Consider the following 27568-nt stretch of genomic DNA (forward strand, 5'->3'; position numbering starts at 1 on the left):
AACTATATTCACTATCTTGTGATAAGCCATAATGGAAGAGAATATGAAAAAAGAATGTATATATATATGTATAACTGAGTCACTTTGCTGTACAGTAGAAATTAACACAACATTACAAATCAACTATACTTCAATAAAATAAATTTTAAAAAATAAAATAAATAAAATTTAAAACAATGTTAGCCTATACCTCATACTCCAAAATGTTTCAGTCCATAAAATTTTCTCTTTCTAGAATTATTTTTCTCCACCAATTTCCAGGGAAAATCAAGAGTACATAGAAACCATTCTTATTTCTCCCCTTTTACTACCTCTCCTCACAGCTTTCTGCCTTATGTCTAAGATTCTTTGAAAACGCAGCAATAAATTTTGAATTGATTTTGTGTCCTTGAACAGTGCTCCACCCAAGCTGATATGTTTCAAACTTGTAATCATTAGTTTCTTTGAAAGCAGTAATCAAGCTGTAAATAAAAGGTAATGCCTTAGATCTTAGCAATTGGAAGGCCTGCTAGCCCACTTTTCTTCCCATCACCAGCCTGCCTCACTGCTTTTATGTGTTCATGTCTCACTGAACTCAACGTTTCTTTCTCTAGCTCTGTCTAACCTAAGGTAGGTGCTTAAAAAAAAATTTTTTTTTTTACTTTTCATTGTGGTAAAAATGCACGTAACATAAAATTTACCATCTTAACCATTTTTAAGTGTACAGTTGTGTTAAATACATGCACATTGTTGTGCAGCCGATCTCCAGGACTCTCTTCATCTTGCAAAACTGAAACCCTGTCCCCACCAAACAACAACTCTCCATTCCCCCTCTCCCCGGACCCCAGTCCCAACCCAACAGCTCTTTCCGTCTCTACAAATTTGACTACTCTAGGTGACTTATATGGGTAGAATCACAGCGTTTGTGTTTTTGTGGCTGGTTTATTGCACTTAACATGTCCTCAAGGTTCATCCATGTTGTAGCATGTGCAGAATTTCCTTCCTGTTTAAGGCTGAATAACAGTCCAATCGTATGTATATACCATATTTGTTTATCTATTCACCTGATTTTGTTTATCCATTCATCTGTGGATGGACATCTGGGTTGCTTCCACCTTTTGGCTATTGTGAAAACTGTTGGTATGAATATGGGTGTACAGATATCGTTTCATTAACCTGTTTTCAATTCTTTTGGGTATATACCCAGAAGTGCAATTGCTGGATCATATGGTAATTCTATTTTTAATTTTTGGAGAAATTGTCACATTGTTTTCCATAGTGGCTACACCACTTTTAAAGTTTCTGTTATGCTCTAGGGGAGAAAATTATCCTACTCTAGACTACAGCTGAGGAAAAGGATTGTACGGCCGAGAACGTGCAGTCAATTACCTCGCTTGATTAGAACATGATTAAAATAATTAAAAGCATGGAATTCCTAGAACCTGGAGACACATTATAAACCATGTGGTCTACTGCACTCACTTACAGGTGAGTAAACTGGGACTCTGAGAGAACAAGTGCTTGGGAAGGTCAAGGGCTGGTTAAGGGAAGAATCAGAGCCGGCATCCATGGCTTTCCAATCTTCAAATTATTGCCATGAAAATAATTTCAACTTGAAATATTATGTGATGAAGAACAAGAATTACGGGATGGTTAATTCAAAACATCCCCTGGGATGCACTGTGTGTTCTGCTTTTGTTTCTATGGCTGGTTTTTAGCCTCCGTGATTGCCTTGGTTGACATTGAAACCGAGCCTGTTTTTCTCGCTGCCGCTGTGGGCAGCGTCCTGGGCATCCTAGGAGATGGAGGGGGAGACAAAGAAAATCGGTCCGCAGTTAGGATCCACCGGGCGTGGACCCCGACCCTCTGCTCGCCTGCGCGCTAGCCAGAGGCGTCCGCGTGTGGCGCGGATGTAGCTCCCATCCTGCGGCCTCAAAGGCCCCCGCGCGCGAGTGGCTGGCTCCCTGAAGAGTCCCCACGCTCCGGGACCCGAACCAGAGGGTTCCGGGACGCCCGGGGGTCAGGCAGCTCTGGCCGTGCCTCCTCCCCAGCCGGAGCCGCGGAGCTCCTGCGACTTCCCTGGCGGAACCGCGCCCAGTCTCCCCCGCCACAGTCGGGGGGCCCCGGGCGCCGCGGAGCTCGGGCTGCGGACCACGGTGGGCACGTGGGCTCGGCCGCAGCGCTGCGCCAGGCACCGGCGCCCCGGCACAGCCCCTGCCGGTGGGGAGAGGGATCCTCCCCCCCGTCTACTTTGCACCAGTCCGAGGGAATTTGCGGTCGGTGACGCGCATCCTTAAGCGAGCCACCTGCAGCGCGGGGCGCGCCGCTGAGGGCGGCATCGCAGGGCTGCGCCGGCGCGGCCTGGGGACCCCGGGCTCGGGAGGCCATGCCGGCGTTGGCGCGCCTCGGCGGCCGGCTGCCGCTGCTCGGTAAGGCCCCGCTCGCCCGCTCGAGCCCCCGCGGCCCCCGGCCCCCACCCCGCGCGGGGACCGGGCGCGCGCCTCCTCCGTCCCCGCCGCCGCGCGCCTCCCCGCCCCGCTCCTTCCCTCGCTCCCGCGCCCCTCCCCTCTTTCGCGCCCTCCAGGCTCGCCCAGAACCCGCCCGCGGCCCCGGCCTGGCCCACCCCGCGTCCTCCTCCCCCTCCTCTCGCGTCGCCGCTCCGACTCGGGCCGCGGTACCCACCGGCGGCCGCGACCCCGCAGGCGGCCTCGCCGAAACGCTGCCCGGGGCTGCGGCCGCCCCGCCCGCCTCTCTGGCTGCCCGCTCGGCCCGCGCGCCCGGGTAGTGGGCCGGCAGCCCGAGTCTGCGGCCCCGAGCTGGGCGCCGGGGTCCGGGACCTCGCCTGCACCGACCCCGGCTACCGTAGACTCCTGGGTGGCGTCTTTAACTCTTCTTTTGAGGTTTTGATTTAGGGAGTGAACTCTGATGGGAAGATGCGCCCGCGTTCTCCCCCAAAGCGAGTCATCTCGGGTAACGACCCCCTACCCGCCGAATGTCGGTTGGATCAATGAATAGTTACTTTGGAAATATTATGCAAACGGGGTTTACATCTTAAAATACTAGCTACCCCCTCCTCCTATACTCGATTTTTATCCCGGCATTAAACCCCAAGGGGCTTTTCAAGGACTCAGCTGACTGTTCCCAAATATTCTGGGTAGCACAGTTGTTACTGGAAAAAAAAAAAAAAAAAAAAACACCCTTTAGATCCAGTTCATCTATTTGGAAAGAACGAGAGGGTTGACTTGCGTTTAGGGTGAAGGAGACAGAGTCTTGGGAGCCAGGGAGGCTCTAGGTCCCGGTCCTAGTTCTGCAGCCTTGGGGGACCAGCCCTCACTGTCCCCGGCCCCGGCATTGTGCTCTGTCCAGTGAAGGAGTCTGGCTGGGACTCCTCCAGCCCCAAAATTCTCGCAGTCTTTCTTGAATCCTCTGTGGTTCATAAAATATTTGCAGTATGGACGTGCAGGAATTATTTCCAATAGATTTTGTTTCAAATAATTCAGAATTATAGATTTAAAAAATGTAACAGAAGGGGGAAAAGAGTGGAAAAACATCTTGCATTTCCTAAACATCTTTGTTAATTGGGAAATATGTACATTTCAAATGTATGGTACAATATGTTTTTCAGAGTCTGTTACAAAAAGTTAGCTTTCTGTTATGTATAACATTAGTAGTAAGTGGATTTTTCAGCAGCATACAAAGGCTTTCGGAAAGTATAAACATCAGTACATGAAACTATAGTTAAGCTGCATTGAATTCTTTTATATTTAGGGACAATCTCAGAAATTCCTACATCTCTCTCCAGATTATTCTAAATTAGGTATAATTCACATAGAGCAAATATGCACACATCTTAATAGTACAACTCCATTAGTGTTTGTGTAACCGCGTAATCATCCGATCAAGACACAGAGCACTTCTAACTCCGCCCCCTCTCAGATTATACCCCCCAAAGGTAGCCACTATTCTGACTTCTGATACCATGGTTTTGCCTGTTTTTTGAACTTCGTGTAAACCAAATCATTGTTTTTTTTAATGTCCAGCTTTTTTCACTCAACGTTGTGATTATGAGATCCAACCTTGTTCTTAGCAGTGTTGTTGTTTTTCCCATTGCTAGGTGCTATTCCTTAGTATGAATAGATTATACAATTTAATTATCCATTGTTGTTGAAGAACATTTTGACTGTCTCCAATTTTGTGTAATGAAACGTAACACAGCTGTGAATATTCTTTTACATGTTTTGGGGGGACAGAAACACCCATTTCTCTTTGATACCCTCAGGTCTAATTCCTAGATTATAAGGGAAGGCGTATGTCAGTTTTGGTAGGTACTGTCAAACAGTTTTCCAAAGTGGTTTTACCAATTTACATTCCCACTAGCAGTGTATGGGAGCTCCGGTTCTTCACATCTTTGCCAATCCTTGCTGTTACAGATTTTCTTGAACGAAGAAGCACAAAGTGAGAAGCTTAAAAGTGAGGACTTTAAATGTTTAAAAGCTTTACATTCCTTGAATTTTTGAACGCCATCCCCATTTCCCTTATATTGTAAGCTCTACCTTTCATAAATAATGATGAGGTTTTCTAAGTAGTATTTAAAGAATGGACACATGCTCTCCATGGCCTTAGCTGCATTCTGTGCTGATCGTGGCTAGGAGGAGGATTTCAGTATTTCAGTAACTGACAACTCTTTCTCTCATTAGTGTCAGAAAATTCCATTCAGAGCTTTGACCTACACATTTTAGTTGGCATCCTTTGCCCTTGCTGCTTGTCTTACTATTTGCCTTCTTGTGAGCTGGTAGCCTACAGGGGACCGATTCAGGAGGAGGGGGAGGGAAGGGATGCTATGCAAAGATTGGTTTGAATTGGATGGGACACCGGACTTGGTGACCTGGTGTTAAGGTCCCCTTGGATCCTAAAAGTCTTGGTTCTAATTGTTACCATCATACAAATTTAGATTTGGCCATTCATTTCTTCTTGGGTACTTCACGTGGATCTGTAGTAAATTATCCTCTTAGGTTTAATTATGAACTACTTGGCTCTACTTTTTATAACTAAAAAGACACTTTCATTAATTCTCAGTTATCAGTAAAGATTTTGTTGGTGGTGTTATTGACGTCTCCTGTTGTTTGACTGAAAAAAGTCAGGTAATGACGAGATATTAATTGTGGGGGAGGAAGACTTACTTATATTCCAGGGAAGACTTAAGAAAGAAGAAGAGGAAGCCTGCATGAGAAAGAATTTTTTTATTTGACCAACTTTTATTGAATACCTATTTCAGTGCTAGGCGCATGGGGGTACAAAGATGAAAGAGATGGGGAGGGGAGAACTTACATATAAATAGTTAATTCCGTTCTATTTTAAACATGCGTGGTCATCGCCTTTCCCCAAGAACACATTTCAGCACAGAGCTTGCTTTCAGTGAGTTAAACCTTCCAACACGTTTATCGTGATCGCTAAATATCTGTGGATGGAAAACAGCATGCTTCAGCGAAGGAAGCTTTGACCAGGTCACAATAGGAATCCCAGGGCTGTCGTCCCCTAAAACTACTTAAACATGGATGTACTGTGTTCAACGGTTGTGGGAAAGCAACGGCTCTTCCATTTAAAATAAAACAAATGGGTTGTTCCAGGGTGCAACATGGCCCCCCCTTTTTTTTTTTTAGATCCTAGGAAGAAGTAATTTTCCAAATGGTTCTTGGAACAAATTTGTGGACTGCATTTTACTCCCCAGGGAGTATCCCTGCTCAGCTGAGAAGTCCACGGGAGAGCTCAGCTTCATGACTTTCTCCACAATTCTTTTTATTCCCCTCAGCTGGTCATTCGCTAATGAAACTCACAAAGCAATGTGACAAGAGCCCTTACCAGTCAGTGTTCAAGATTGCTATCTTGCTGGATCCCCAAGTAGCCACCAGATATTGCCTTAATCTTTGGGTCAAGATTCTGATTTGGGCAAAAAAGCAAATAATCTCAAAAGTATGGTATCTTATCATTTTTCTTGATTTTGAAAGGGATCTTGGAGAGGACAGGAATAAGAATTTGCAGAGGGGAAATTGAGGGGCTGAAAATTCGCTTGGCCTGCTTTGTAATTTGCTGAGCTTGGTCTCGCCACTATGCTCCCTCCTTTATTCACTCTGAAATAGCAAAGTCTTGTGAATCTCACAGGAGATGGTTTGCCTGAATAGAGCTTTTGGTTTTCATCAGATGACTTTGTGATCTTAGTATTTTTCCATCAAGATTGCTAAAAAAGCCTTAGCTACTTCTTAGTTAGGTAGCCATGGTTGTGTGGCCAAAGGTTTTTCTGTCTTTTGGGGGTCTGTGAGCTTTACACATAAGTGATTGAATTACCCCTGTGGCTGGAACTCTTTGTAGAACTCTGATGGTCGTTAGTTGGAATCACGCAATTCTGTTCGATGGGTCCCAACACATGGAGAGGAAAGTTAAAAATAATATAAAGTACACACACAGTGTTCTTTTGTGGCTAGAGGAATTGCATAAGATCCTAAAAGAGGAACTATTGTTATTTTTTAGGTTAAACAGTAAAAATATTTTTTCACTGCTGTCATTGTAAGTCAATTGGTAGCCAAGAAACCTCCATAAAATTATTTACAGTCTACTTTAAAACAGGCTATTGTCATCATTTCTTTAAACCATTGTGTTTTGATTTGAAGATATCCACGGAATTCAGTCTTCAACTGCTTTGCTATTTGAGTTACGATGTTCCCAATGTGAGGGATTCAGTTCTTGGAAGTGATGCAGATGAATGTGTCAGGACTAGCTACACAGTTAGGAAACATGAATTCTTTATTCTGACAGGGAATGCCTCTACACTTAAGTTCCTCATCTGAGAAAAGGAGATAAGCAGTGTCTGACTCCTTCATCAGATAATACCTGTAAAGTGCAGCTGCTTCCCTGGTTAGGCAGGTGCTTTGCAGAAGAAAGCGTCAGGATTTAGAGTCACGGGATTTTCCTCCTTGCCTTCTTAGACCCTTGGGAGCACCGTGTAGTCCAGTAGGTGCCAGACAGTCCTGGTTCCTGCTCGGTCTAATGTTAGGGGCGTTGGTGGGAAAGGGTAGGCATGTAAAAGGAAAAGGCATGTAAAAGGAAAATCGCAGAGTAATTTTAGAAATAAGCACCGAGGCTGAGCCTCTAATGCAGACTGAGAAAATAAGGCAAGACCTCCAACAGGAGGTGATGCCAGACCCTTGATTAGAAAGGTAAGACTTGATAGGGAAAGGGGAGGATCAGGACATTCCAGGCAAATAGGACAGTGAGGAAAATGGTACAGAGGTGAGAAACACAGGGTAGACGGAAACTGTAATTCCATCCTGGTTACTGAGGCACAATGTCTGAGGATAGGGGAACCCTCATTTAAAAAGTTGTGAGGGTCTTCCCTGGTGGCGCAGTGGTTGAGAATCTGCCTGCCAATGCAGGGGACACGGGTTCAATCCCTGGTCTGGGAAGATCCCACATGCTGCGGAGCAACTAAGCCCGTGAGCCACAACTACTGAGCCCGCGCTCCTAGAGCCCGTGCTCCGCAACAAGGGAAGCCACCGCAATGAGAAGCCCACGCACCGCAACGAAGAGTAGCCCCCGCTCGCCACAACTAGAGAAAGCCCGTGCGCAGCAACGAAGACCCAATGCAGCCAAAGATAAATAAATAAATAAGTAAATATTAAAAAAAAAATAAGTTGTGACTTAGAAAATTGAAGCCTGTTCAATGGGTAGCTTTCTTAAAAAAAAATTCAGGGTTACCAGAGGCTCCGTGTGTGATGTGTAAGGAGTGTTTTAGTGATGTGATAAAGGACTTGGATATTATCATGTGGTCCAAGAGTCTTTGGATGGAATTCAGGGGGTCCGTTGCATCCTTCACAGGGTGTGTGTGTATGTGTGTGTGAAGGTTAATTGCTTTCATCAGATTTTTCAGTGGGATTCGTGATTCAAATGGTAAGGACCAGTGCTGTAGTTTGTCGACGGGTTTGAGGGAGATGCTCGATGTGTATTTTAGAACGACATTTTTGGGGTCTGTGTCAAGGATGCGTGTCAGGCAGACAGGAACATGGCAGGGAACGTGGCAGCTAGGAAGCTGTTGGCAGTAGTCCAGGCCAGAGACAAACAAGGACTGGAATTAGGGCAATGGTAATAGAGATGCAGAGCTGCGGAGAGATTTGGGGATTATCAGGAGGTTAAAACGTCAAGGTTTGGCAGCTGCCTGGATGATGGGAAGTAGTGGGGAGGGAGGAGTCGAAAATGACTTCTGGGTTTCTGGACTTGGTGACAGTGGGTGTGCTGGCACTGTCAGGGTGGGGTGGGGAGGGAGTAGGTTTAGGAAGGAAAACAGGGAGTTCAGTCTGAGAGTAAGGTTCCTGGGGGCCACCCAGACATACAGCCATACACACAGGAGGTATGAATGTGGAACTCCTGAGCAAATAGACTGTGGTTAAAATCATGGGAATTTACAGAGAAAGAGCATAGACTGACTGGCAAGGATGAGAGCTCCCCAGGTCTAAGGAAGAACACACAATCTCTGGATCTTTCTTGTGACCAGCCCCATCCTGAGGCTACAGAGGGGCCCCACCCTAAACTGCCTTGTTAGCATAAACTCTGGAGTGCCCAGAAGGGGTCCCTTATGATTAACAACAGACACTCCTATCCCTCAGGGAATTCCAAGGATTTTTAGGAGCTTTGTGGAATCAGGACTAAGACCAGATATATTCATTATACCATCCGGTCTGCTGCCCTCTTTTACCAAGTGAGGAAAGTGGGGCCCAAAGAGGTTAAACAACTTGCTGAAATCCAGGGTTATCACAGCAGGTAACTCAAAGCTGGACTTGGAACTCAGATCTTCAAGTCTTACCCGGTTCTCTGCCTCACAGCAGACTTGACTTGGAGGATTTGACAGTGAGGTGTCCTGACATTCTCTGATTTGTTTTATAATGTCTAAAACCATCACTTTTTCAGTGGAGTAGACTTTACTTTTACCTAAAATTTTATTTTAGATGGGTGCCAAATTTCTTTCTCCACTTATCCCCCTACCACCCCTCAGGAGCTCTCTTCCGATTCTAAAGTTGTCCTTGGACTTCCCTGGTGGGCCAGTGGTTAAGACTCCAGGCTTCCACTGCAGGGAGCACGGGTTCGATCCCTGGTCAGGGAAGTTCCGCATGCTGCGCGGTGTGACAAGAAAATAAAACAAACAAACAAATGAAGTTGTCCTCATTGCTCAGGATATGTTTGGAACGAGACTCTGGGAAGTGCTACCAGGGTTTTGGAACGGATTCTCAGAAAGAGCCTTCATATCAATGGGGGCAAATTCTTCCTCTGGCTTTTTAAAAAGTCAGATTTATTGAGGTATACTTTTCATATAACAAACTTTACCCTTTTTACTGTATGGCTCTATGAGTTTAACCAACACATACAGTCACATAACTACCACCACTATCAAGACAGAGAACATTTCCATTTCCCCCAGAACTGCCCTTATGCCCCTTTGTAGTCAACCCTGATGCCCATCCCCAACCCCGGCAACTAGTTATCTCTTTTTTTGTCCCTATCATTTTCCCCAAATTTTCCAGAATGTCATGTAAGTGGGATTTTACAGTATATATAGACTTTTGAGTCTGTTTCTTTCACATAGTGTAATTATTTGAGATTAATCCATGTTGTTATGTATATCGGATCCTTTTTCCTTTCTATTGCTGTGTAGTATTCCATGGTATGGATGTGCAAAGTTTGTTTATCCACTAACCAGCTGAAGTTCATGAGTTTGCTTCTAGTTTCTGGCCATTATGAAAAAAGCCGCTATAAATATTTGAACATAAGTCTTGGTGTGAGCATAGGTTTTCATTTCTCTTGGGTACATATCTTAGGAGTGGTGTTGCATCACTGGAATGTATGCTAAGTGAATATTCAGCTATACGAGAAGGTGCTAGCTTTTCAAAGTGCATGTACAGTTGCTCAAAATCATTGTCGTAACTTGGTATGGTCAGTTTTTTTGGTTTTGTTTTTGAACATCTCTAACAGGTGTAGCAACATGTCATTGTGGTTTAAATTTGCATTTCCCTAATGATGTTGATCACCTTTTTGTGTGCTTAATTGCCATGCTATGTTTTGTGTGATGAAGTGTCTCCTAAAGTCTTTTGCCTGTTTTTTATCAGGTTGTTTGTTTTGAAAATATTTTCTCCCATCCTGTGGCTTGTCTTTTCATTTTTTTAACTGTGTCCTTTGAAGAACAGAAGTTATTAGTTTTGATGAAGTCCACTAGTGGAGAAATATTAGCTCTATACTAAACACTGCTCTGGTCTCACCTAACCAAGCTTAAAAGCAAGACTTGAAGGGATCAAGTGTTTACAGTGAACTTAACTACATCTCAGAAAAAAGTTCAAGAATATTTAGCAGAACACAGAAATATCCGACAGCAGGTAAAATTCACAATGTCTGGCATCTTGTTACAAATTAACAGACAAACAAAAGATAAAAATTCAACCCATAATAAGGAGAAAACTCAAATATCCAAAGGAGACCCATAAATGGCATAGAATATAGAATTACTAGACAAGAACATTAAAATAGTTGTTATAACTATATTCCTTGTGTTCCTGAAGCTAGAGGAAAGCTTGTACGTGTTAAGTAGGGAAATAGCAAATATGAAAAAAATCACACAAATTAAACTTCCAGAGGTAAAAACTAAAATTATACTGGTTGGGGTTAATAGATTAGATACTGCAGAAGAAAAGATTGGTGAACTTGAAGACACAGCAATAGAAACTATCCAAAATGAACAGAGAAAATAGTCAAAGTAAAATGAACAGAGAATCAGCGAGCTACATGAGGACTTCAGTTGGTCAAACATACATGTAAGTCTGCCGTATGAATGTATCTGTTTTCTCTGGATGCATTTAAGATTTTCCCAGACAATAGCAAAAAGGAGCATGAAGACTTTCTTTAATGAGTCCCAAATAGGGGCTTTGTTGAAAGTGGCTACTTGCTATGACAAAATACTATAGGTTCTCTAAAAGAGGTTGATTTTTTTAAAGTTGGTTGGCACATTCAATTTTGTCTTTAAAGTACTAGTGACCTCTCATTCTTGTCTGGATTCCTTCTCAGCCAAAAAATCCTTTTGTTGGCAAATATTCAACAAGCCTGATACCTTGTGTAATACAAAACATTACATGTATACAATGGGACAGTTATGTGTGTTGTGATGAAAAAGGAATTCAGGATATACATGATTAAGAACACGTGTCATTACTAGCAACGATAAAAAAAAAAAGATTTTCTCTTTATCATTGGCTTTAAATAACTTGATTATAATGTACCTTTTGCAGTTTTCTTCCTGATTCATGCGCTTGGGTTTTGTTGGGCTTCTATCATTTGCATCAGCTGTAGAAAGAATTTTCTCCATTATTTCATCAAATATTTTCTTCTGTCCTCCTTTCCCCCATTCTCTCCAAGAACTCTAATTACATGTATAGTTGACCACCCAAAGGGAGTAAAATAGAAGACTTTAAAAAAAATGTTTAAAATGTTAAGATAATTGATTACTTACAGCAAAAATAATATCAGTGATTTTGGGGGGGTTTAAAACTTATGTGGAAGTACGCTGTATGACAGCAATAGCACAAAGCCTAAAGAGGGATGAAATGGAAATGTACTATTGTAAGTATATACTGATACTATTGTATTCTGATATCATATATGAGGTGATATAAGAGCAGTTAGAAGTAGACTACGTTAAGATAAAGACATATACTCTAAACCTCAAAGCAGCTACTACAATAAAAAAAGCAAAGCATTATAGGTGATGATCCCAGAAAGGAGATGATGTGGAACCATAAAAAATACTCAATTCTTCCCAAAGGAGGCAGAAAAACAGGAAAAGGGGAAAAAAGAACAGATGGACAAATAGAAAACAAAGAATAATATGGTAGATTTAAACCTAAGCGTATCAATAATGTCATTAAGTAATCTACATATCACAATTAAAAGGCAGAGGTATTCAGATTTTATTAAAAAGAAAAAAAAAAAAAAAAAAAAAGCAAGACCCAACTATAATGTTCTTAAATGAAACCAGACTTGGATAGGAAGACACAAATAGGTTAAAAGTGGAAGGATAGGGGAAAAAATTGCATATGCTAACACTAATCAAAAGAAAACTGGAGAAGCTAAAATGCTAGACAGTATATTTCAGAGCAAAGAATATTACTAGGGACGGAAAGTCATTTTATAATGCTATGAGGCTTGATTTATCAAGAGGACATAAAAATCCTAAACATTTATGTATCTAATAACAGAGCTTGAAAATACATGGATCAAAATTTGATTGAATTGCAAGGAGAAATGAACAAATCCATAATTAAATTCAGGGAGTTCAACACTCCTTCAGTAATTGATAGAAGAAAGAGAAATAAAGCATTAAGATGTAGAAGCCTTGAACAACAGTATCAACCAACTTGACCTAATTTTCTTTAAAGAATTTTCTTTAAAGAATACTTAACAGCTGAATATAGGTTCTTTTCAGTTGCATGCAATACACATCAATTTAGACCATAAAACAAGCTTCCATAAATTTTATTCCTTTATTTATTTTTATTTTTAAAAATTTATTTATTTATTTATTTTTATTTTGGGCTGTATTGAGTCTTCGTTGCTGCACACAAGCTTTTTCTCTAGTTGCGGCAAGCGGGGGCTACTCTTTGTTGCGGTGCAGGGCTTCTCATTGCAGTGGAGCAAGGGCTCTAGGCACGCGGGCTTCAGTAGTTGTGGCACACAGGCTCAGTAGTTGTGGCTCACAGGCTCTAGAGGTCAGGCTCAGTAGTTGTGGTGCATGGGCTTAGTTGCTCCGTGGCATGTGGGATCTTCCCGGACCAGGGCTCGAACCTGTGTCCCCTGCATTGGCAGGCAGATTCTTAACCACTGTGCCACTAGGGAAGTCCCCATGAATTTTAAAAGATTCAAGACATACAAAGTGTATCCTTTGACGGCATTAAATTAGAAATTAATAACAGAAAGATAAATGGAAAATCCTTAAATATTTGGAAACTTAATAACACATTTCTAAATAATACATGGGTCAAAGAAGAGAACAAAAGATAAGTGAAAATGTATATTGAACTAAATGAAATGCAATTTATCAGAATTTGTGGGATTTCTCTAAAGCAGTACTTAAGAGGAAATGTATTGTATTAAATTATTAATTATTAAATGATTAGCAGCATTAAATTATATTGCTATAAATTACTAGAAAAGGATAAAGATCTCAAATCAGTGATCTCAAATCTAAGCACAAGCAAGAGGGGAAAAAAAACAAGTTAAACCCCATGTAAGGGACTTCCCTGGCAGTCCAGTGGTTAAGAATCTGTGCTACCACTGCAGGGGGCATGGGTTCGATCCGTGGTTGGGGAACTAATATTCCTCTTAGCGTGTGGTACAGCCAAAAAAAAAAAAAAAATCATGTAAGAAACAAAGGAAGCACACATGATCAGAGTGAAAATCAATTAAATAGAGAAAAAGGGAGAAAATCAGTGCAGCCAAGAGCAATAAAATATCAATAAAATTGCTAAACCTCTCTAGCCAAATCGATCAGAGGGAAAAAGGACACAGATTTCTAATAGCAGGAGTAAGAGAGGCAACACCACTACAGAATCTATAGATATTCAAAGGATAATATGGAAATATTATTAACAACTTTATGCTTCGACAACTTAACGTTTAATGGAAAAAATTCCTTGCAAGACACATACTACCAAAGCTATCCAGGAAAAATTGATAACCTAAATAATGCTATGTCTGTTAATAAATTGAATTTGTGGTTAAAATATTCCCACAATGAAAATTACTGGATTACTTCACTGGGGAATCTACCAAGTATTTAAAGAGGAAATAATACCAATACTGCACAGATTCTTCCAGAAAATTGAAGAGAAGATAATACTTCTCAACACATTCTATGAGGCCAGCTTTACTTTGATACCAAAACCAGAAAAAGACATTACAAGCAAAAAACAAACCTGCAGACCAATAATTGCCATGAAAATAAATGTGAAAATTCTTAGCAACACTTTAGCAAATTGAATTCAACAGTGTATACATGGGCTTCCCTGCTGGCGCAGCGGTTGAGAGTCTGCCTGCTGATGCAGGGGACACGGGTTCGTGCCCCGGTCCGGGAAGATCCCACATGCTGCGGGGCGGCTGGGCCCATGAGCCATGGCCGCTGAGCCTTTGCCCACAATGGTGAGAGGCCCGCGTACCGCAGAAAAAACCAAAAAAACAGTATATACAAAAGATAACATATCATGTCTAATCGGTGTTTATTCCAGGAAGTCAAGGTTGGTTAATATTTGCAAATGAATCAATGTAGTTCACCATATTCACAGAATAAAAAAAAAGCCATTAAAAAACAAAAACAAACCTGTATGATTATCTCAATAGATACAGAAGAGGCCTTTGACAAAATTTAACATCCCTTCCTGATAAAATTTCCCAGCAAACTAGGAATAGAAATGATTCTCCTCAAACTAAGTAAAGGTATCTATGAAAAACACTTAGCTAACATCATACTTAACATCAAATGACTAAGTATTTTATCCTAAGATTAGAAATAAGGCAAGAATATCGATTCTTACTACCTCTTTTCAACATTGTACTGGCGATTGTAGCCAGTGTAATAAGGCAAGGAAAAGGCATCCATATTGGAAAGGTAGACGTAAAACTGTCTATTTGCAGGTGACATTAATCATATACGTATAAAATCCTATGGAACCTACAAAAAAGTAACGATAACTAATAAACAAATTCTGTAAGTTTGCGTGTTACAGGTTTAGTGTAGAAAAATAAATTGTGCTTCTGTAACAATCAGGAATTGAAGTGAAAAATATAAAACAGCACAAAAATATGAAATAGGGATAAAGATAGACAAGATCTGTACGCTGAAAACTCCAAAACGTTGCTAAGAGAAATTAAAGGAGCCCTAAATAAAGGATATATACAATGTTTATGTACGGTATGACTCAATATTGCTAAAATGGCAGTTTTGCCCAAATCAATCTAATGATTCGATACAATTCCTGTCAAAATCCCTGCAGAACTTTTTGCAGAAATTGACAAGCTTATTCTAAAATTCATATGGAAATGAAAGAGGCCTAGAATACCCAAAACAACTTTGAAAAAAAGAACAAAGTTTGAATATTAATAATACTTGATTTCATATACTTGATTTGGCAAGATAGACAAATAGGTCAGTGGGAAAGTATAGGAATTCCAGCAATAAATCAGAAATATGCGATCAATTTATTTTTGATGGAAGTTTAGAGGCAATTCAATGGAGAAATCATAATCTTTCACTATATGGTGCTGAAACAATTAGATACTAATCTGCAAATACAGTCATATGAACAACTTTGGTTCATGTATCATACCATATAAAAAGTTTACTCAGAATGGATCACAGACCTACATTTAAAACTAAAATGTAAATGTAAAAACCTACATGTAAAACCTAAAAGTGTAAAACTCCTAGGGGAACATCTTTCTAACCTTATATTGGACCAGGATTTTTTTAGTTACAAAACCAAAAGCATAATCCATAAAAGAAAAACTGATACATTGGACATCTTCAAGATCGAGTTTCAGGTCTTCAAAAGACGTGTCACAGGTTTGTAGCAAATATTTGTCAATTACGTATCTGATGAAGGACTTGTATCCAGAATATACATTTTTTAAAAACTCGACGATGACTGTGAAGGAAGCTCCTGAACTCACCTCCTCCCATGGACACACCAAATCTACAGCTACACATGGAACAGTTCCTTCTGAAGGGAATCCGGAAACCAGCTAAGCAACTCTTACACATCAGGCAAATGAGGAAAAAAAAAAAATTGAAATGGATAGAAAAGACTGAGACACAATCTTGCCGTAAGTCCAGCCCCCAGCACAGCAACATGCAATTGGTAAGGAACTCACAACTTTAATTTTCTCCCTGAGGAGCGAAGGGTTTGGACCCAGCATCTAGTGTTCCTACTATTAGGACTTCCATCTGAGGGACAGGCCCCCAAAACACCTGGCTCTGAAGCCAGTGGGGCTTATGTCCATGAGACCCACCAGAATCTAGCAAACAAAGAAACAGTTTGTAAAGGTTTGCAAGGACTCATTTTGACTATACCTGAGGCTCTGGGCCGAGGTAACAGACATAAACGTCCTTCTCCCAGTTTCTTCCTTAAAGAGGCCTGTTTTTTTAAAAAAAAATTTTATTGAAGTATATAGTTGGTTTACAATGTTGTATTAGTTTCTAGTGTACAGCAAAGTGATTCAGTTATACCTGTAAGTATATACATATTCTTTTTCAAATTTTTTTCCATTATAGGTTATTGCAAGGTAATGAATGCAGTTCCCTCTACTATACAGTAGGACCTTGTCATTTATCTGTTTTATATATAGTAGTATGTATCTGTTAATCCCAAGCTCCTAATGTATCCGTGCCCCTCCTTCCCCTTTGGTAACCGTGAGTTTGTTTTCTATGTCTGTGAGTCTGTTTCTGTTTTGTAAATAAGTTCATTTGTATCATACTTTTAGATTCCACATATAAGTCATATCATATGATATTTGTCTTTCTCTGACTTACTTCACTTAGTATGATAATCTCTAGGTCCATCCATGTTGTTGCAAATGGCATTATTTCATTCTTTTTTATGGCTGAGAAATATTCCATCGTATATACGTACCACGTCTTCTTTATCCACTCATCTGTCAGTGGACACTTAGGTTGCTTCCATGTCTTGGCTGTTGTGAATAGTGCTGCTATGAACATTGGGGTGCATGTATCTTTTTGAATTATAGTTTTGTCCAGATATGTGCCCAGGAGTGGGATAGCTGGATCGTATGGTAGCTGTATTTTTAAGTTGTTTTTTTTTTAGCTGCTCCACTCAGTTTGCGGGATCTTAGCTCCTTGACCAGGGATAGAACCCAGGCCCCCGGCAGTGGAAACATGGAGTCCTAACCACTGGACCACCAGGGAATTCCCTCTGTTTTTAGTTTTTTAAGGAACCTCAATACTGTTCTCCATAGTGGCTGTATCAATTTACATTCCCACCAAGAGTGCAAGAGGGTTCCCTTTTCTCCTCACCCTCTCCAGCATTTATTATTTGTAGACTCTTTGATGATGGCCATTCTGACTAGTGTGAGGTAATACTTCATTGTGGTTTTGATTTGCATTTCTCTAATAATTAGCAATGTTGAGCATATTTTCATGTGCCTGTTGGCCATCTGTATGTCTTCTTTGGAGAAATGTCTATTTAAGTCTTCTCCCATTTTTTGATTGGGTTGTTTGTTTTTAAAGAGGCCTACTTTCAACCTGAGGGTCAGACTCCTAATTTAACATACATCTAGGAACTGACTGCAATTCTGCCTGAGACTGGGGAGGCTGGAAGCACCATCTACACGTCCCCCCTCTGATATCTCTCTGAAAGGAGCTTTTGCACATATCAGAACCCTGGCCTTTGTGACTGCCATGCAGAGGATACACCCCCTTGATCTGGTGGCCAGCAGGTCTTGCATTTGTGGGCCCCACTGGACCGTAGCAAACAAAGAAACAGTTATTAACTGGCTATCCCTTATGGCTCAGTGCAGAGAGAGAAGACAGAAACGCTAGCTCCCATTCTCTCCCTGAAAGAGGTCTGCTTGCCACTGCCTGAACATCCAGCTTCCCATCGCTGTGCATCTAGGTGCTGACTGAGATCCTCCCCTTTGGTACACTGACAAGTCATGGTACCCCCTCACTACTGGGAGACAATAAGCACAAAGAAGGCAATTTGAGAGACAACCAAGAGCTAAGCCTGGGCTGAAAGATAAGATTTATCTTCTACAAGAGACCACTCTGTGAATACTGGGAGGATATGGCTGTTTTATCTAATTCACAGAAACCAACATGGAGAATTAAGGGAAATGAAGAAAGAAAGGAGTGTGTTCCAAACAGAAGAACAAGATAAAACTCCAGAAACAAACCCCAGTGAAATGGAGATAAGTGATTTACCTGTAAAGAGTTCAAAATAATGGTCATAAAGATGCTCACTGAGGTCAGGAAAACAATGCATGAATAAAGTAAGAATTTGCATGGAGAGAGAGAGAGTTTAAGAAAGTACTAAACAGGGCTTCCCTGGTGGCGCAGTGGTTGAGAGTCCGCCTGCCGGAAGCAGGGGACACGGGTTCGTGCCCCGGTCCGGGAGGATCCCACATACCGCGGAGCGGCTGGGCCCGTGAGCCATGGCCGCTGAGCCTGCGGGTCTGGAGCCTGTGCTCCGCGGCGGGAGACGCCACAGCAGTGAGAGGCCCGCGTACCACAAAAAAAAAAAAAAAATCAGTGATCACAGATCATCATAACAAATTAATAATAACAAAAAAGTTTGAAATATTGTGAGAATTACCAAAATGTGACACAAAGACATGAAGTGAGCAGACGCCGTTGGAAAAAATGGCTCTGATAGACTTGCTCAAGGCAGGGTTGCCACACCCTTATTAAAAATGCAACATCTGTGAAGCACAAAAAAGCAAAGTGCCATAAAACAAGGTATGTCTCTACTATGAACAATTATATACCAACCAAATGGACAGCCTAGAATAAATGAATAAACTTCTAAAAACATACAACCTACCAAGACCAAATCATGAAGAAACAGAAAATTTGAACAGAATTACTAGTAAGGAGACTGAATCAGTAAAAAAAAAAAATAAAGCTCCCAGAGAAAATCCAGGAGCAGATGACTTCACTGATGAATTCTAACAAACATTTAAAGGAGAATTGTTTCAATCCTCTCAAACTCTTCTAAAAAATAGAAGAGCTGGGAACACTTCCAAACTCATCTTATGAGGTCAGCATTACCCTAACACCAAAACCAGAAAAGGACACGACAAGAAAAGAAAATTACAGGCCAATATCCCTGAACATAGATGCAAAAATCCTCAAGGAAATGTTAGCAATCTAAATTCAACAATACATGAAAAGGATCATATACCATCATCAAGTGGGTTTTATTCCACAAATGCAAGGATGGCTCACCATCTGCAAATCAGTCAATATGATACACCACATTAACAAAATGAAGGATAAAAATTATATGATCCTCTCAAGAGATGCAGAAAAAGCATTTGATAAAATTCAACATCCACTTATGACAAAAACTCTCAACAAAGCGGGTATAGAGGGAATGTACCTCAACATAATAAGGCCATATATTAAAAGTTCACAGCTAACATCATACTCAATGGTGAAAGCTGAATGCTTCTCCTCTAAGATCAGGAACAAGACAAGGATGCCCACTTTTGCTACCTTTATTCAACATAGTACTGGAAGTCCTAGCCAGAGCAATGAGGCAAGAAAAATAAATAAAAGACATCCAAATCAGAAAGAAAGGAGTAAACCTGACTCTGTTTGCATATAACATGATATTATAGATAGAAAACTGTAAAGACTCCACCAAAAACCTGTTAGAACTAATCAACAAATTCAGTAAAGTTGTAGGATACAAAATCAATATAAAAAAATCAGTTGTGGTTCTATTCTGTGGTTGTTAGAATCTATGTGGTTCTAACAACAAACTGTCAGAAAAAGAAAACAATCCCACTTACAATTGCATCATAAAGAATAAAATACCTAGGAATAAATAACCGAGGAGGAGAAAAATCTCTACACTGAAAAGTATAAGACATTGATGAAAGAAAATGACTAAGATACAAATAAATGGAAAGAATTTATGTCTTCATGGATTGGCAGAATTAATATTGTTAAAATGTCCATATCATTTAAAGCAATATATAGATTCAAGGCAATCTCTATCAAAATTCAAATGGCACTTTTCACAGAAATAGAAAAAAAAACCCCTAAAATTTGTATGACACATAAAAGACACTAAATAGGACCACATCACACTGAAAGCTTTTGCACAGCCAAGGAAGCTATCAACAAAATGAAAAGGTGACCTATGGAATAGGAGGAAATATTCACAAATCATGTATCCAACATATATAAAGAACTCATACAACTCAATAGCAAAAAAAGACCCAGCTAGTCTGGTTAAAAAATGGGCAGAGGAAGTGGACAGACGTTTTTTTTAGAAGACCCTCAAATGACCAACAGGTAGATGAAAGGCGCTCAACATCACTAATCATTAGTGAAATGTAAATCAAACCCATAATGAGGGAATTTGCTGGCCATCCAGTGGTTAGGACGCCACACTTTCACTGCCAAGGGCGCAGGTTCAATCCCTGGTTGGGGAACTAGGATCCTGCATGCCGCATGGCCAAAAAAAAAAAAAAAACAACCACAATGAGGTATTACCTCACACCTGTTAGAATGACTGTCATTAAAAAGACAAAAGATAATGAGTGTTGGTGAGGATGTGGACAAAAGGGAATCCTTGTGCACTGTTGAAGGGAATATAAAACGGTATGGCTACTATGGAAATCAGTATAGAGGTTCCTCAAAAAATTAAAAATAACAGTACCATATAATCCAGGAATTCTACTTCTGGGTGTACATCTGAAGGAAACAAAATCAGTATCTCAAAGAGATGTCTTCAGTCCCATGTTTATTGCAGCATTATTTACAGTAACCAAGACATGGAAACAACTTAAGTGTCCATTGATGGATGACTGAATAAAGAAAATATGGTGTATACAGTTGACCTTTGAACAACGTGGAGGTTAGGGGCACCGACTCCATGTGCGGTTGAAAATCCGAGTATAACTTTTGTCTCCCCCAAAACTTAACTGCTAATAGCCTACTGTTAACCAGAAGCCTTACTGATAACATAAACAGTTCATTAAGACATCTTTTGTATGTTATATGTATTACACATGGTATTCTTAAAGTAAACTTAGCATAAAGAAAATGCTATTAAGAAAATTATAAGTAAAATAAAATACATTTACGGTACTATACTGTATTTAACAGTGCTGTAAGTTTCCATTGCCTGTTTACATGATGAATCATCTGTCAGCACCTACATCAATATTGTCTTACATGTTACAAAACACTGTAGGTGTTATATGTATTACTAACACTACACATCAAAAATGAAAAGATGGGAAAGTCCCTGGCAGTCCAGTGGTTAGGACTTGGTGCTGTCACTGCCGTGGGCCTGAGTTCAATCCCTGGTTAGGGAACTAAGATCCTGCAAACTGTGTGGTGAGCCAAAATAATAATAATAATGAAAAAGAAATTCGTATTTACTTATAACGATTCCTGCACTGATAATGAAGAAGCAACAATATGACTGCGTTATGATAGCTTAGTGTTAAGTGATATGATTGCTCTTCATGTTAGCCTAGTCTATTTATATATATACTTTTATAATTTTTAAAAATATTTATTTGGCTGCACTGGGTCTTAGTTGCAGCAGGCGGGCTCCTTAGTTGCGTCTCACCGGCTCCTTAGTTGTGGCATGCAAACTCTTAGTTGTGGCATGCATGTGGGATCTAGTTCCCTGACCAGGTATCGAACCCAGACACCATGCATTGGGAGCATGGCGTCTTAACTACTGCTCCACCAGGGAACTCCCTAGCCTATATATTAATGAATGAATCGGTATAAAAATGTTATGGCATACAGCATTACAGTCATGTTCGTAATACAATATCGCAAAAATTGTTATTTTTTTACAAAACCACTTACCTGTGGTGACAGACTGATATGCAATTTCTCCAATTACAGTAGAGAGGCATACAGTATGGTAATGTAATTCTTTGAAAGCAAAATTATAAAACAGTAAGAAAACTAAACATTATTAATTTTATATTAAATATCACTCACCTTATGCCTACATAAGGATAGGCTATCCACTTCAATACAAGTCTTGCACACAATGGTCTACACCAGGGGTCCTCTACCCTGGGCTGCACAGAGGAAGTGAGTGGCGGGCAAGGGAGCGAAGCTTCATCTGTATTTACAGCCGCTCCCCATAGCTCGCATTACTGCCTGAGCTCCACCTCCTGTCAAATAGGCAGCAGCATTAGATTATCGTAGGAGCGGCAACCCAAACCCTACTGTGAACTGTGCCTGCGAGGAATCTAGGTTGCTCGCTCCTTCTGAGAATCTAATGCCTGATGATCTGAGGTGGAGCTGAGGCGGTGATGCTAGCGCTGGGGAGCTGCTGCAGATACAGATTCTCGTTAGCAGAGAGGTTTGACTGCACAGAGACCATAATAAACAATTGCTTGCAGACTCATATCAAAACCCTATCAGTGAATGGCAAGTGAAAACAAGCTCAGGGCTCCCACTCATTCTGCATTATGATGAGTTGTATAATTATTTCATTATATATTGCAATGTAATGTACAATAAATGTAATGTGCTCAAATTATCCCTAAACCATCCCTCCCCCTCCCTGCCCGTGGTCCATGTCTTCCACGAAATTGTCTTCCACGAAACTGGTCCCTAGTGCCAAAAAGGTTGGGGACCACTGGTCTACATGATGAATACGTAGGTGATGATGATGATGGTGACACAAAAACATCTCATACAGTTAGATTTTCACACGAAGATACACACATACACAGGAGATAAGTTTATTAACTGTAGGACACGATGATGATTTACTCTTTGTTAAGTAGAAGCAGATCATGATAAAGGTCTTCATCCTTGTCGTCTTCACGTTGAGTAGGCTGAGGAGGAGAGAGAGGAGGAGAGGTTGGTCTTGCTGTCTCAGGAGTAGCAGAGCCGGAAGAGGTAGAGGCAGGAGAGGTAGGCACCCTTGGTGTAATTTTACAGAAATACATCGTAATTTATCTCTGACATTTTTGCTTCTTGTCTCTAAAAATGTTTCTATATGGTGCCAACCCTTCTTCCACCATTTGCTTTAGTTTCAGTGCTTGTATCATAGAAGGATCCATGTCATAAAAGAAGTCAAAAGCAGTGTTGAATAACTGGAACTCTCCTGCCAGATTGTTCCGTGTCAATTTGGTTTCTGTCACTGCTTCTTCTGTGTCTTCTACCTCATTGTGCGGCTCTGGTTGGAAGTGCTCGTCTCCATCAGATCCTCTTCTGGGAATTCCTCGGGCATGGTGCCTATTAGCTCTTGACTTTCTCCAAGATCCATATCTTAAAACCCTTCACCTCCCACCTCTTTTGCCATGTCCACATCTCTTTCATGATTTCCTCGGTTGGCTCTGTTGTAAAGTCAGACACACAACATCTAGACACAGTTTTCTCTAGCAGGAATTTATTGTTTCAGGCTTGATGGCTTTCACGGCTTTTTCTCTAACAATGATGGCATTTTCAGTGGTGCAATCTTTCCAGACTTTCATGATGTTCTCTCTGTTGGTGTTCTCTTCCATAGCGTTGACGATCCTTTCCATAGAGTACTGTGTGTAATGAGCCTTAAAGGTCCTTATGACCCCCCCAATCTAGAGGCTGAATTAGATATTTGGGGGCAAGTAGACTACTTCAGCGCCTTCAGTGTTGAACTCATGGGGCTCTGGGTGGCTAGGGGCGTTGCCCAGTATCAAAAGAACCCAAGGCTGTCCCTTATGGGCAAGGTACTTTTTGTCTTCAGGGGCAACGCATCGATGAAACCAATCCAGAAAAAGTTACTCATTGTCCAGACCTCCTTGTACAACCAAAAGACAGCTTGTGTTTGTCTTTTCCCTTCAAGGCTAGTTAGCAGCTTTACAGGTACGGGCAGTCCCGATCATAACTCTGTTACTGAACCCAAGTTAGTGTGCCCGATTCCCAATGAGCCCCCATATATTTTATGCATTCATGACATACCTAACTTTTTCTTATTTTTCAGTATTTTTAGGCTATGCAGTCCGTCTGCAAGGTTTTTCAAATTGTCACAAATCTCCCAAAATTTTTCCAAATATTTATTGAACAAAATCCATGTGTAAGTGGACCTGTGTAGTTCAAACCCACGTTGTCTAAGGGTCAACTGTATATATACAATATTATTCAACCATAAAAAAGAAATAAATCCTGCCGTTTGTGACAACATGAATGCCCTTTCAGGGCATTATGTTGAGTGAAATAAGTCAGGCAAATTCTGTATAATCTCACTTATATGTGGAATCTGAAAAAAAAAAAAAACCAAACTCAGAAACAGAGAAGAGACTGGTGTTTGCCAGAGGTGGGGGTAGGGAGTGGGAGAAATGAGTGAAGGTGATCAGGAGGTACAGACTTCCAGTTATAACATAAATAAGTTCTGGGGATGTAATGTCCAAGATGGTAACTATAGTTACCAATACAGGTTCCCCCACTATCTGAAAATAGAGCATTCCTGTGAAACCTTTTGCAAGCTCAGATTGTGTAAAGTGAAGAAGCTATTAACTTAGGGACACATCTTGCAAACAGATACACAGAATAAATGGAGATAAAGCACAGATGCTCACAGACACAGTACAAAGCTATGATGGCTTGATGGTGAGATGCTGAGCATAGTTTCTGGGGAAAGAGCTTGGCAGTTCCACTCTCCTTGCTTGGGGTTCAAGCCACCCCTATGAGAGCTCGCTACCGAACAAACTCTGATGCTATTTTTGCTTTTCACCTTTTTTCATAAAAGCAAAAATCCTCTTCAGATTTCTTTCAGTTAGTGAAAACAGGTGCTAATGCAGGTCTTTTGTAAAAGTGAAGTGGCGTAAAGTGAACTTTCAAAAAGTGGGGGCTACCTGGACTCTATTATATATTTGAAAGTTGCTAAGAGAGACCTTTATTTAATTATTTATTTGTTTATTTATTTTTTAATTGGAGTATAACTGCTTTACAATGTCGTGTTAGTTTCTGCTGTACAATGAAGTGAATCAGCTCTATGTATACATATATCCCCTCCCTCTTGGACCTCCCCCCCCCCCCCCCATCCCACCCATCTAGGTCGTCACTGAGCACCGACCTAATCTTCCTGTGCTTTATAGCATGTTCCTGCTAGCTATCTATTTTACAAATGGTAGTGTATTTATGTCACTCCTAATCTCCCAATTCATCCCACCCTCCCCTTGCCCACTGTGTCCACATGTCCGTTCTCTACATCTGCGTCTCTATTCCTGCCCCACAAATAGGTTCATCTGTACCGTTTTTCTAGATTCCACATATATGCATTAATATATGATATTTGTTTTTCTCTTTCTGGCTTACTTCACTCTGTATGACAGACTCTAGGTCCATCCACATCTCGAGAGTAGATCTTCAAAGTTTTCATCACAGGAAAAAAACTTTAGTAACTGTGTGAGCTGATGGATGTTAACTGAACTTATCGTGGTACTCGTATTACAATAAATACATATATCTAATTGTGATGTTGTACACCTGAAACTAATACAGTGTTATATATCAACAATATCTCAATAAAACTGGGGGGGGTGCCTCTCAAAACTCAATAATAAGAAGATAAACAACCCAATTTTAAAAGACAAAAGATGCAACAGACATACTACCAAAGAATATATAGGATGTCATACAAGCATCTGAAAGGATACAGTTGCAAATTAAAACCATGATGAGATATAATATGCCTCTTGGAATGGCTAAAATTAAAAATTCTCATCCTACCAAGCGTTGGTGAGGACATGGTACAGCTAATTCTCATACACTCCAATAGGAATATAAAGTGATACACCCTCTTTGGAGAACAGTTGGTACTTACTTAAAAAGTGACACAGACACCTCCCACAGGAGTGAGGTATGCTACTCCTTGGTATTTATTCAAGGAATCTGAACTCATACATCCAAACCACGACTTTTATACCAATGTTCATAGCAACTTTATTTGTAAGATGCCCAAAGTAGAAACAATCCAAATTCTATCAACAGGTGGATGAATTGAAATGTTGTGTTATATCTATATAATAGACTACTCCCCAGCAATTAAAGGGAATGAACTGCTGATAATAGGCACACCTTGTTTTACTGCATTTCGCTATATTGTGCTTCGCAGATATTGCATTTTTTATAAACTGAGGTGTTGTGAAAACCCTGCCTCGAGTGAGTCTGTCGGCGCCATTTTTCCAAAAGTATTTGCTTACTTTGTGTCTCTGTGTCACATATTGGTAATTCTCACAATATTTCAATTATTCAATAATTATTTAAATTATTATTATATTTGATACGGTGGTCTGTGATCAGTGATCTTTGATGTGATTACTACAATTCACTGAAGGCTCAGATGATGGTTAGCATTTTTTAGCAAGAGTGTATTTTTTTTTTAAGAGTGTATTTTTTGATTCAGGTACGTACATTGTTTTCTTAGGTATAATGCTATTGCACACTTAGCAGACTACAATATAGTGTAAACATAATGTTTATATGCACCAGGAAACCATAAAGAAGAAAAAAATGGCTGGTATACAAATAATCAGTTCCTCAGCTGCACTAGCCTCACTTCAAATGCTTAATGCTAAATGCAGCTAAGGACCACCCTATTGAACAGCGCTAAGGAATATTTCCATCATGCAGAAAGTTCCCTTGGAAAACACTGCTCTAAGGACCTCCACTCCTGATTGATAGTAAGACTTACCTTTTATGAAATTATATTTCCTACACACTTTCCTGTTGGCCACTTTCCCTTGATTACATTTTTTTTAAAAAAATATTTATTTTTATTTTTGGCTGCGTTGGGTCCTCATTGTTGCTGCTGCGCGGGCTTTCTCTAGTTGCGGCGAGCGGGGGCTACTCTTTGTTGCGGTGCGCGGGCTTCTCATTGTGGTGGCTTCTCTTGGTGCGGAGCACGGGCTCTAGGTGCGTGGGCTTCAGTAGTTATGGCACGTGGACTCAATAGTTGGGGCTCACGGGCTCTAGAGCGCAGGCTCAGTAGTTGTGGCGCACGGGCTTAGCTGCTGCTCCGCGGCGTGTGGAATCTTCCCAGACCAGGGCTCGAAGCCGTGTCCCCTGCCTTGGCAGGCGGATTCTTAACAACTGCGCCACCAGGGAAGTCCCTCCCTTGATTACATTTTGTTTTGTTGTAAGACAAACACGTATTTTCTTTTTAAGGTGTGCATGGATCAACATCATTGTCTTTATTTTGTTTTACAGTTGTTTTTTCCACAATGATATTTGAGACTATCAGAAATCAAGATCTGCCTGTGATCAAGTGTGTTTTAATCAACCATAGAAACAATGATTCATCAGTGGGGACATCACCATCGAATCCCTTGGTAAAGTAATATTAAAATGACAACTTTAGCTATTTTCTCTAGAGACCATACTTTGTAAGCTATTGACACCTGCCATGGCTTATGGGCTTTTCTTTTTTGTGTATTTAAGTATACTATGTACTCATATCTGGTACAGATGAGTGTCTCTACTCATTGCTACCTGGCACTCCATTCCATCAAGAGCCTTGTTCTCTTTGGGTTTAGATTCAGGAAGGACAGTGATACTAGAATGAGTAAGAAACAGGAATTGCCCTTTCTCCTTAAAAAGAAGCCAGGTTTCTCTCTCAAGCCTGAATCCCTAATTTCCAACTGTCTCCTGGATTTAGGTAAGTAGATTTTTCCATTTGCTCATTGAGACACACCTGTATAATTTATTTCATTTCTATTTCCCCAAGCATCTTCTTGTTTTAATGGATTTCTGTTTATGGCCCTGTCTAGTTCCTAGGCTTGAAAGCTCAGCCTCGTTTTGGAC

The 27568-nt window shown here is 40.6% G+C and overlaps 1 protein-coding gene across 2 annotated transcripts in view; it reads left to right on the forward strand.

Moving 5' to 3' along the window:
• Nucleotides 1–2316: 2316 nt before the first annotated feature.
• The window catches only part of FLT3 (fms related receptor tyrosine kinase 3), a 76268-nt gene continuing 51016 nt past the window's right edge, over nt 2317–27568 (forward strand). Inside the window, exons 1-2 of one of the 2 annotated variants that reach the window (XM_027116609.1) lie at nt 2317–2408; nt 26975–27096. In XM_027116609.1, coding sequence (XP_026972410.1) covers nt 2366–2408; nt 26975–27096 — 165 coding nt within the window. In that variant the 5' untranslated portion in view covers nt 2317–2365. The remainder of the gene's footprint in view (nt 2409–26974; nt 27097–27568) is intronic. The other variant, XM_027116610.1, reaches the window with a different exon arrangement.

This window comes from Aethalodelphis obliquidens, unplaced genomic scaffold (genome assembly GCF_003676395.1).
Source record: "Aethalodelphis obliquidens isolate GAN/ISIS:26980383/991018 unplaced genomic scaffold, ASM367639v1 scaffold16, whole genome shotgun sequence".
NCBI classification, from domain to species: domain Eukaryota; kingdom Metazoa; phylum Chordata; class Mammalia; order Artiodactyla; family Delphinidae; genus Aethalodelphis; species Aethalodelphis obliquidens.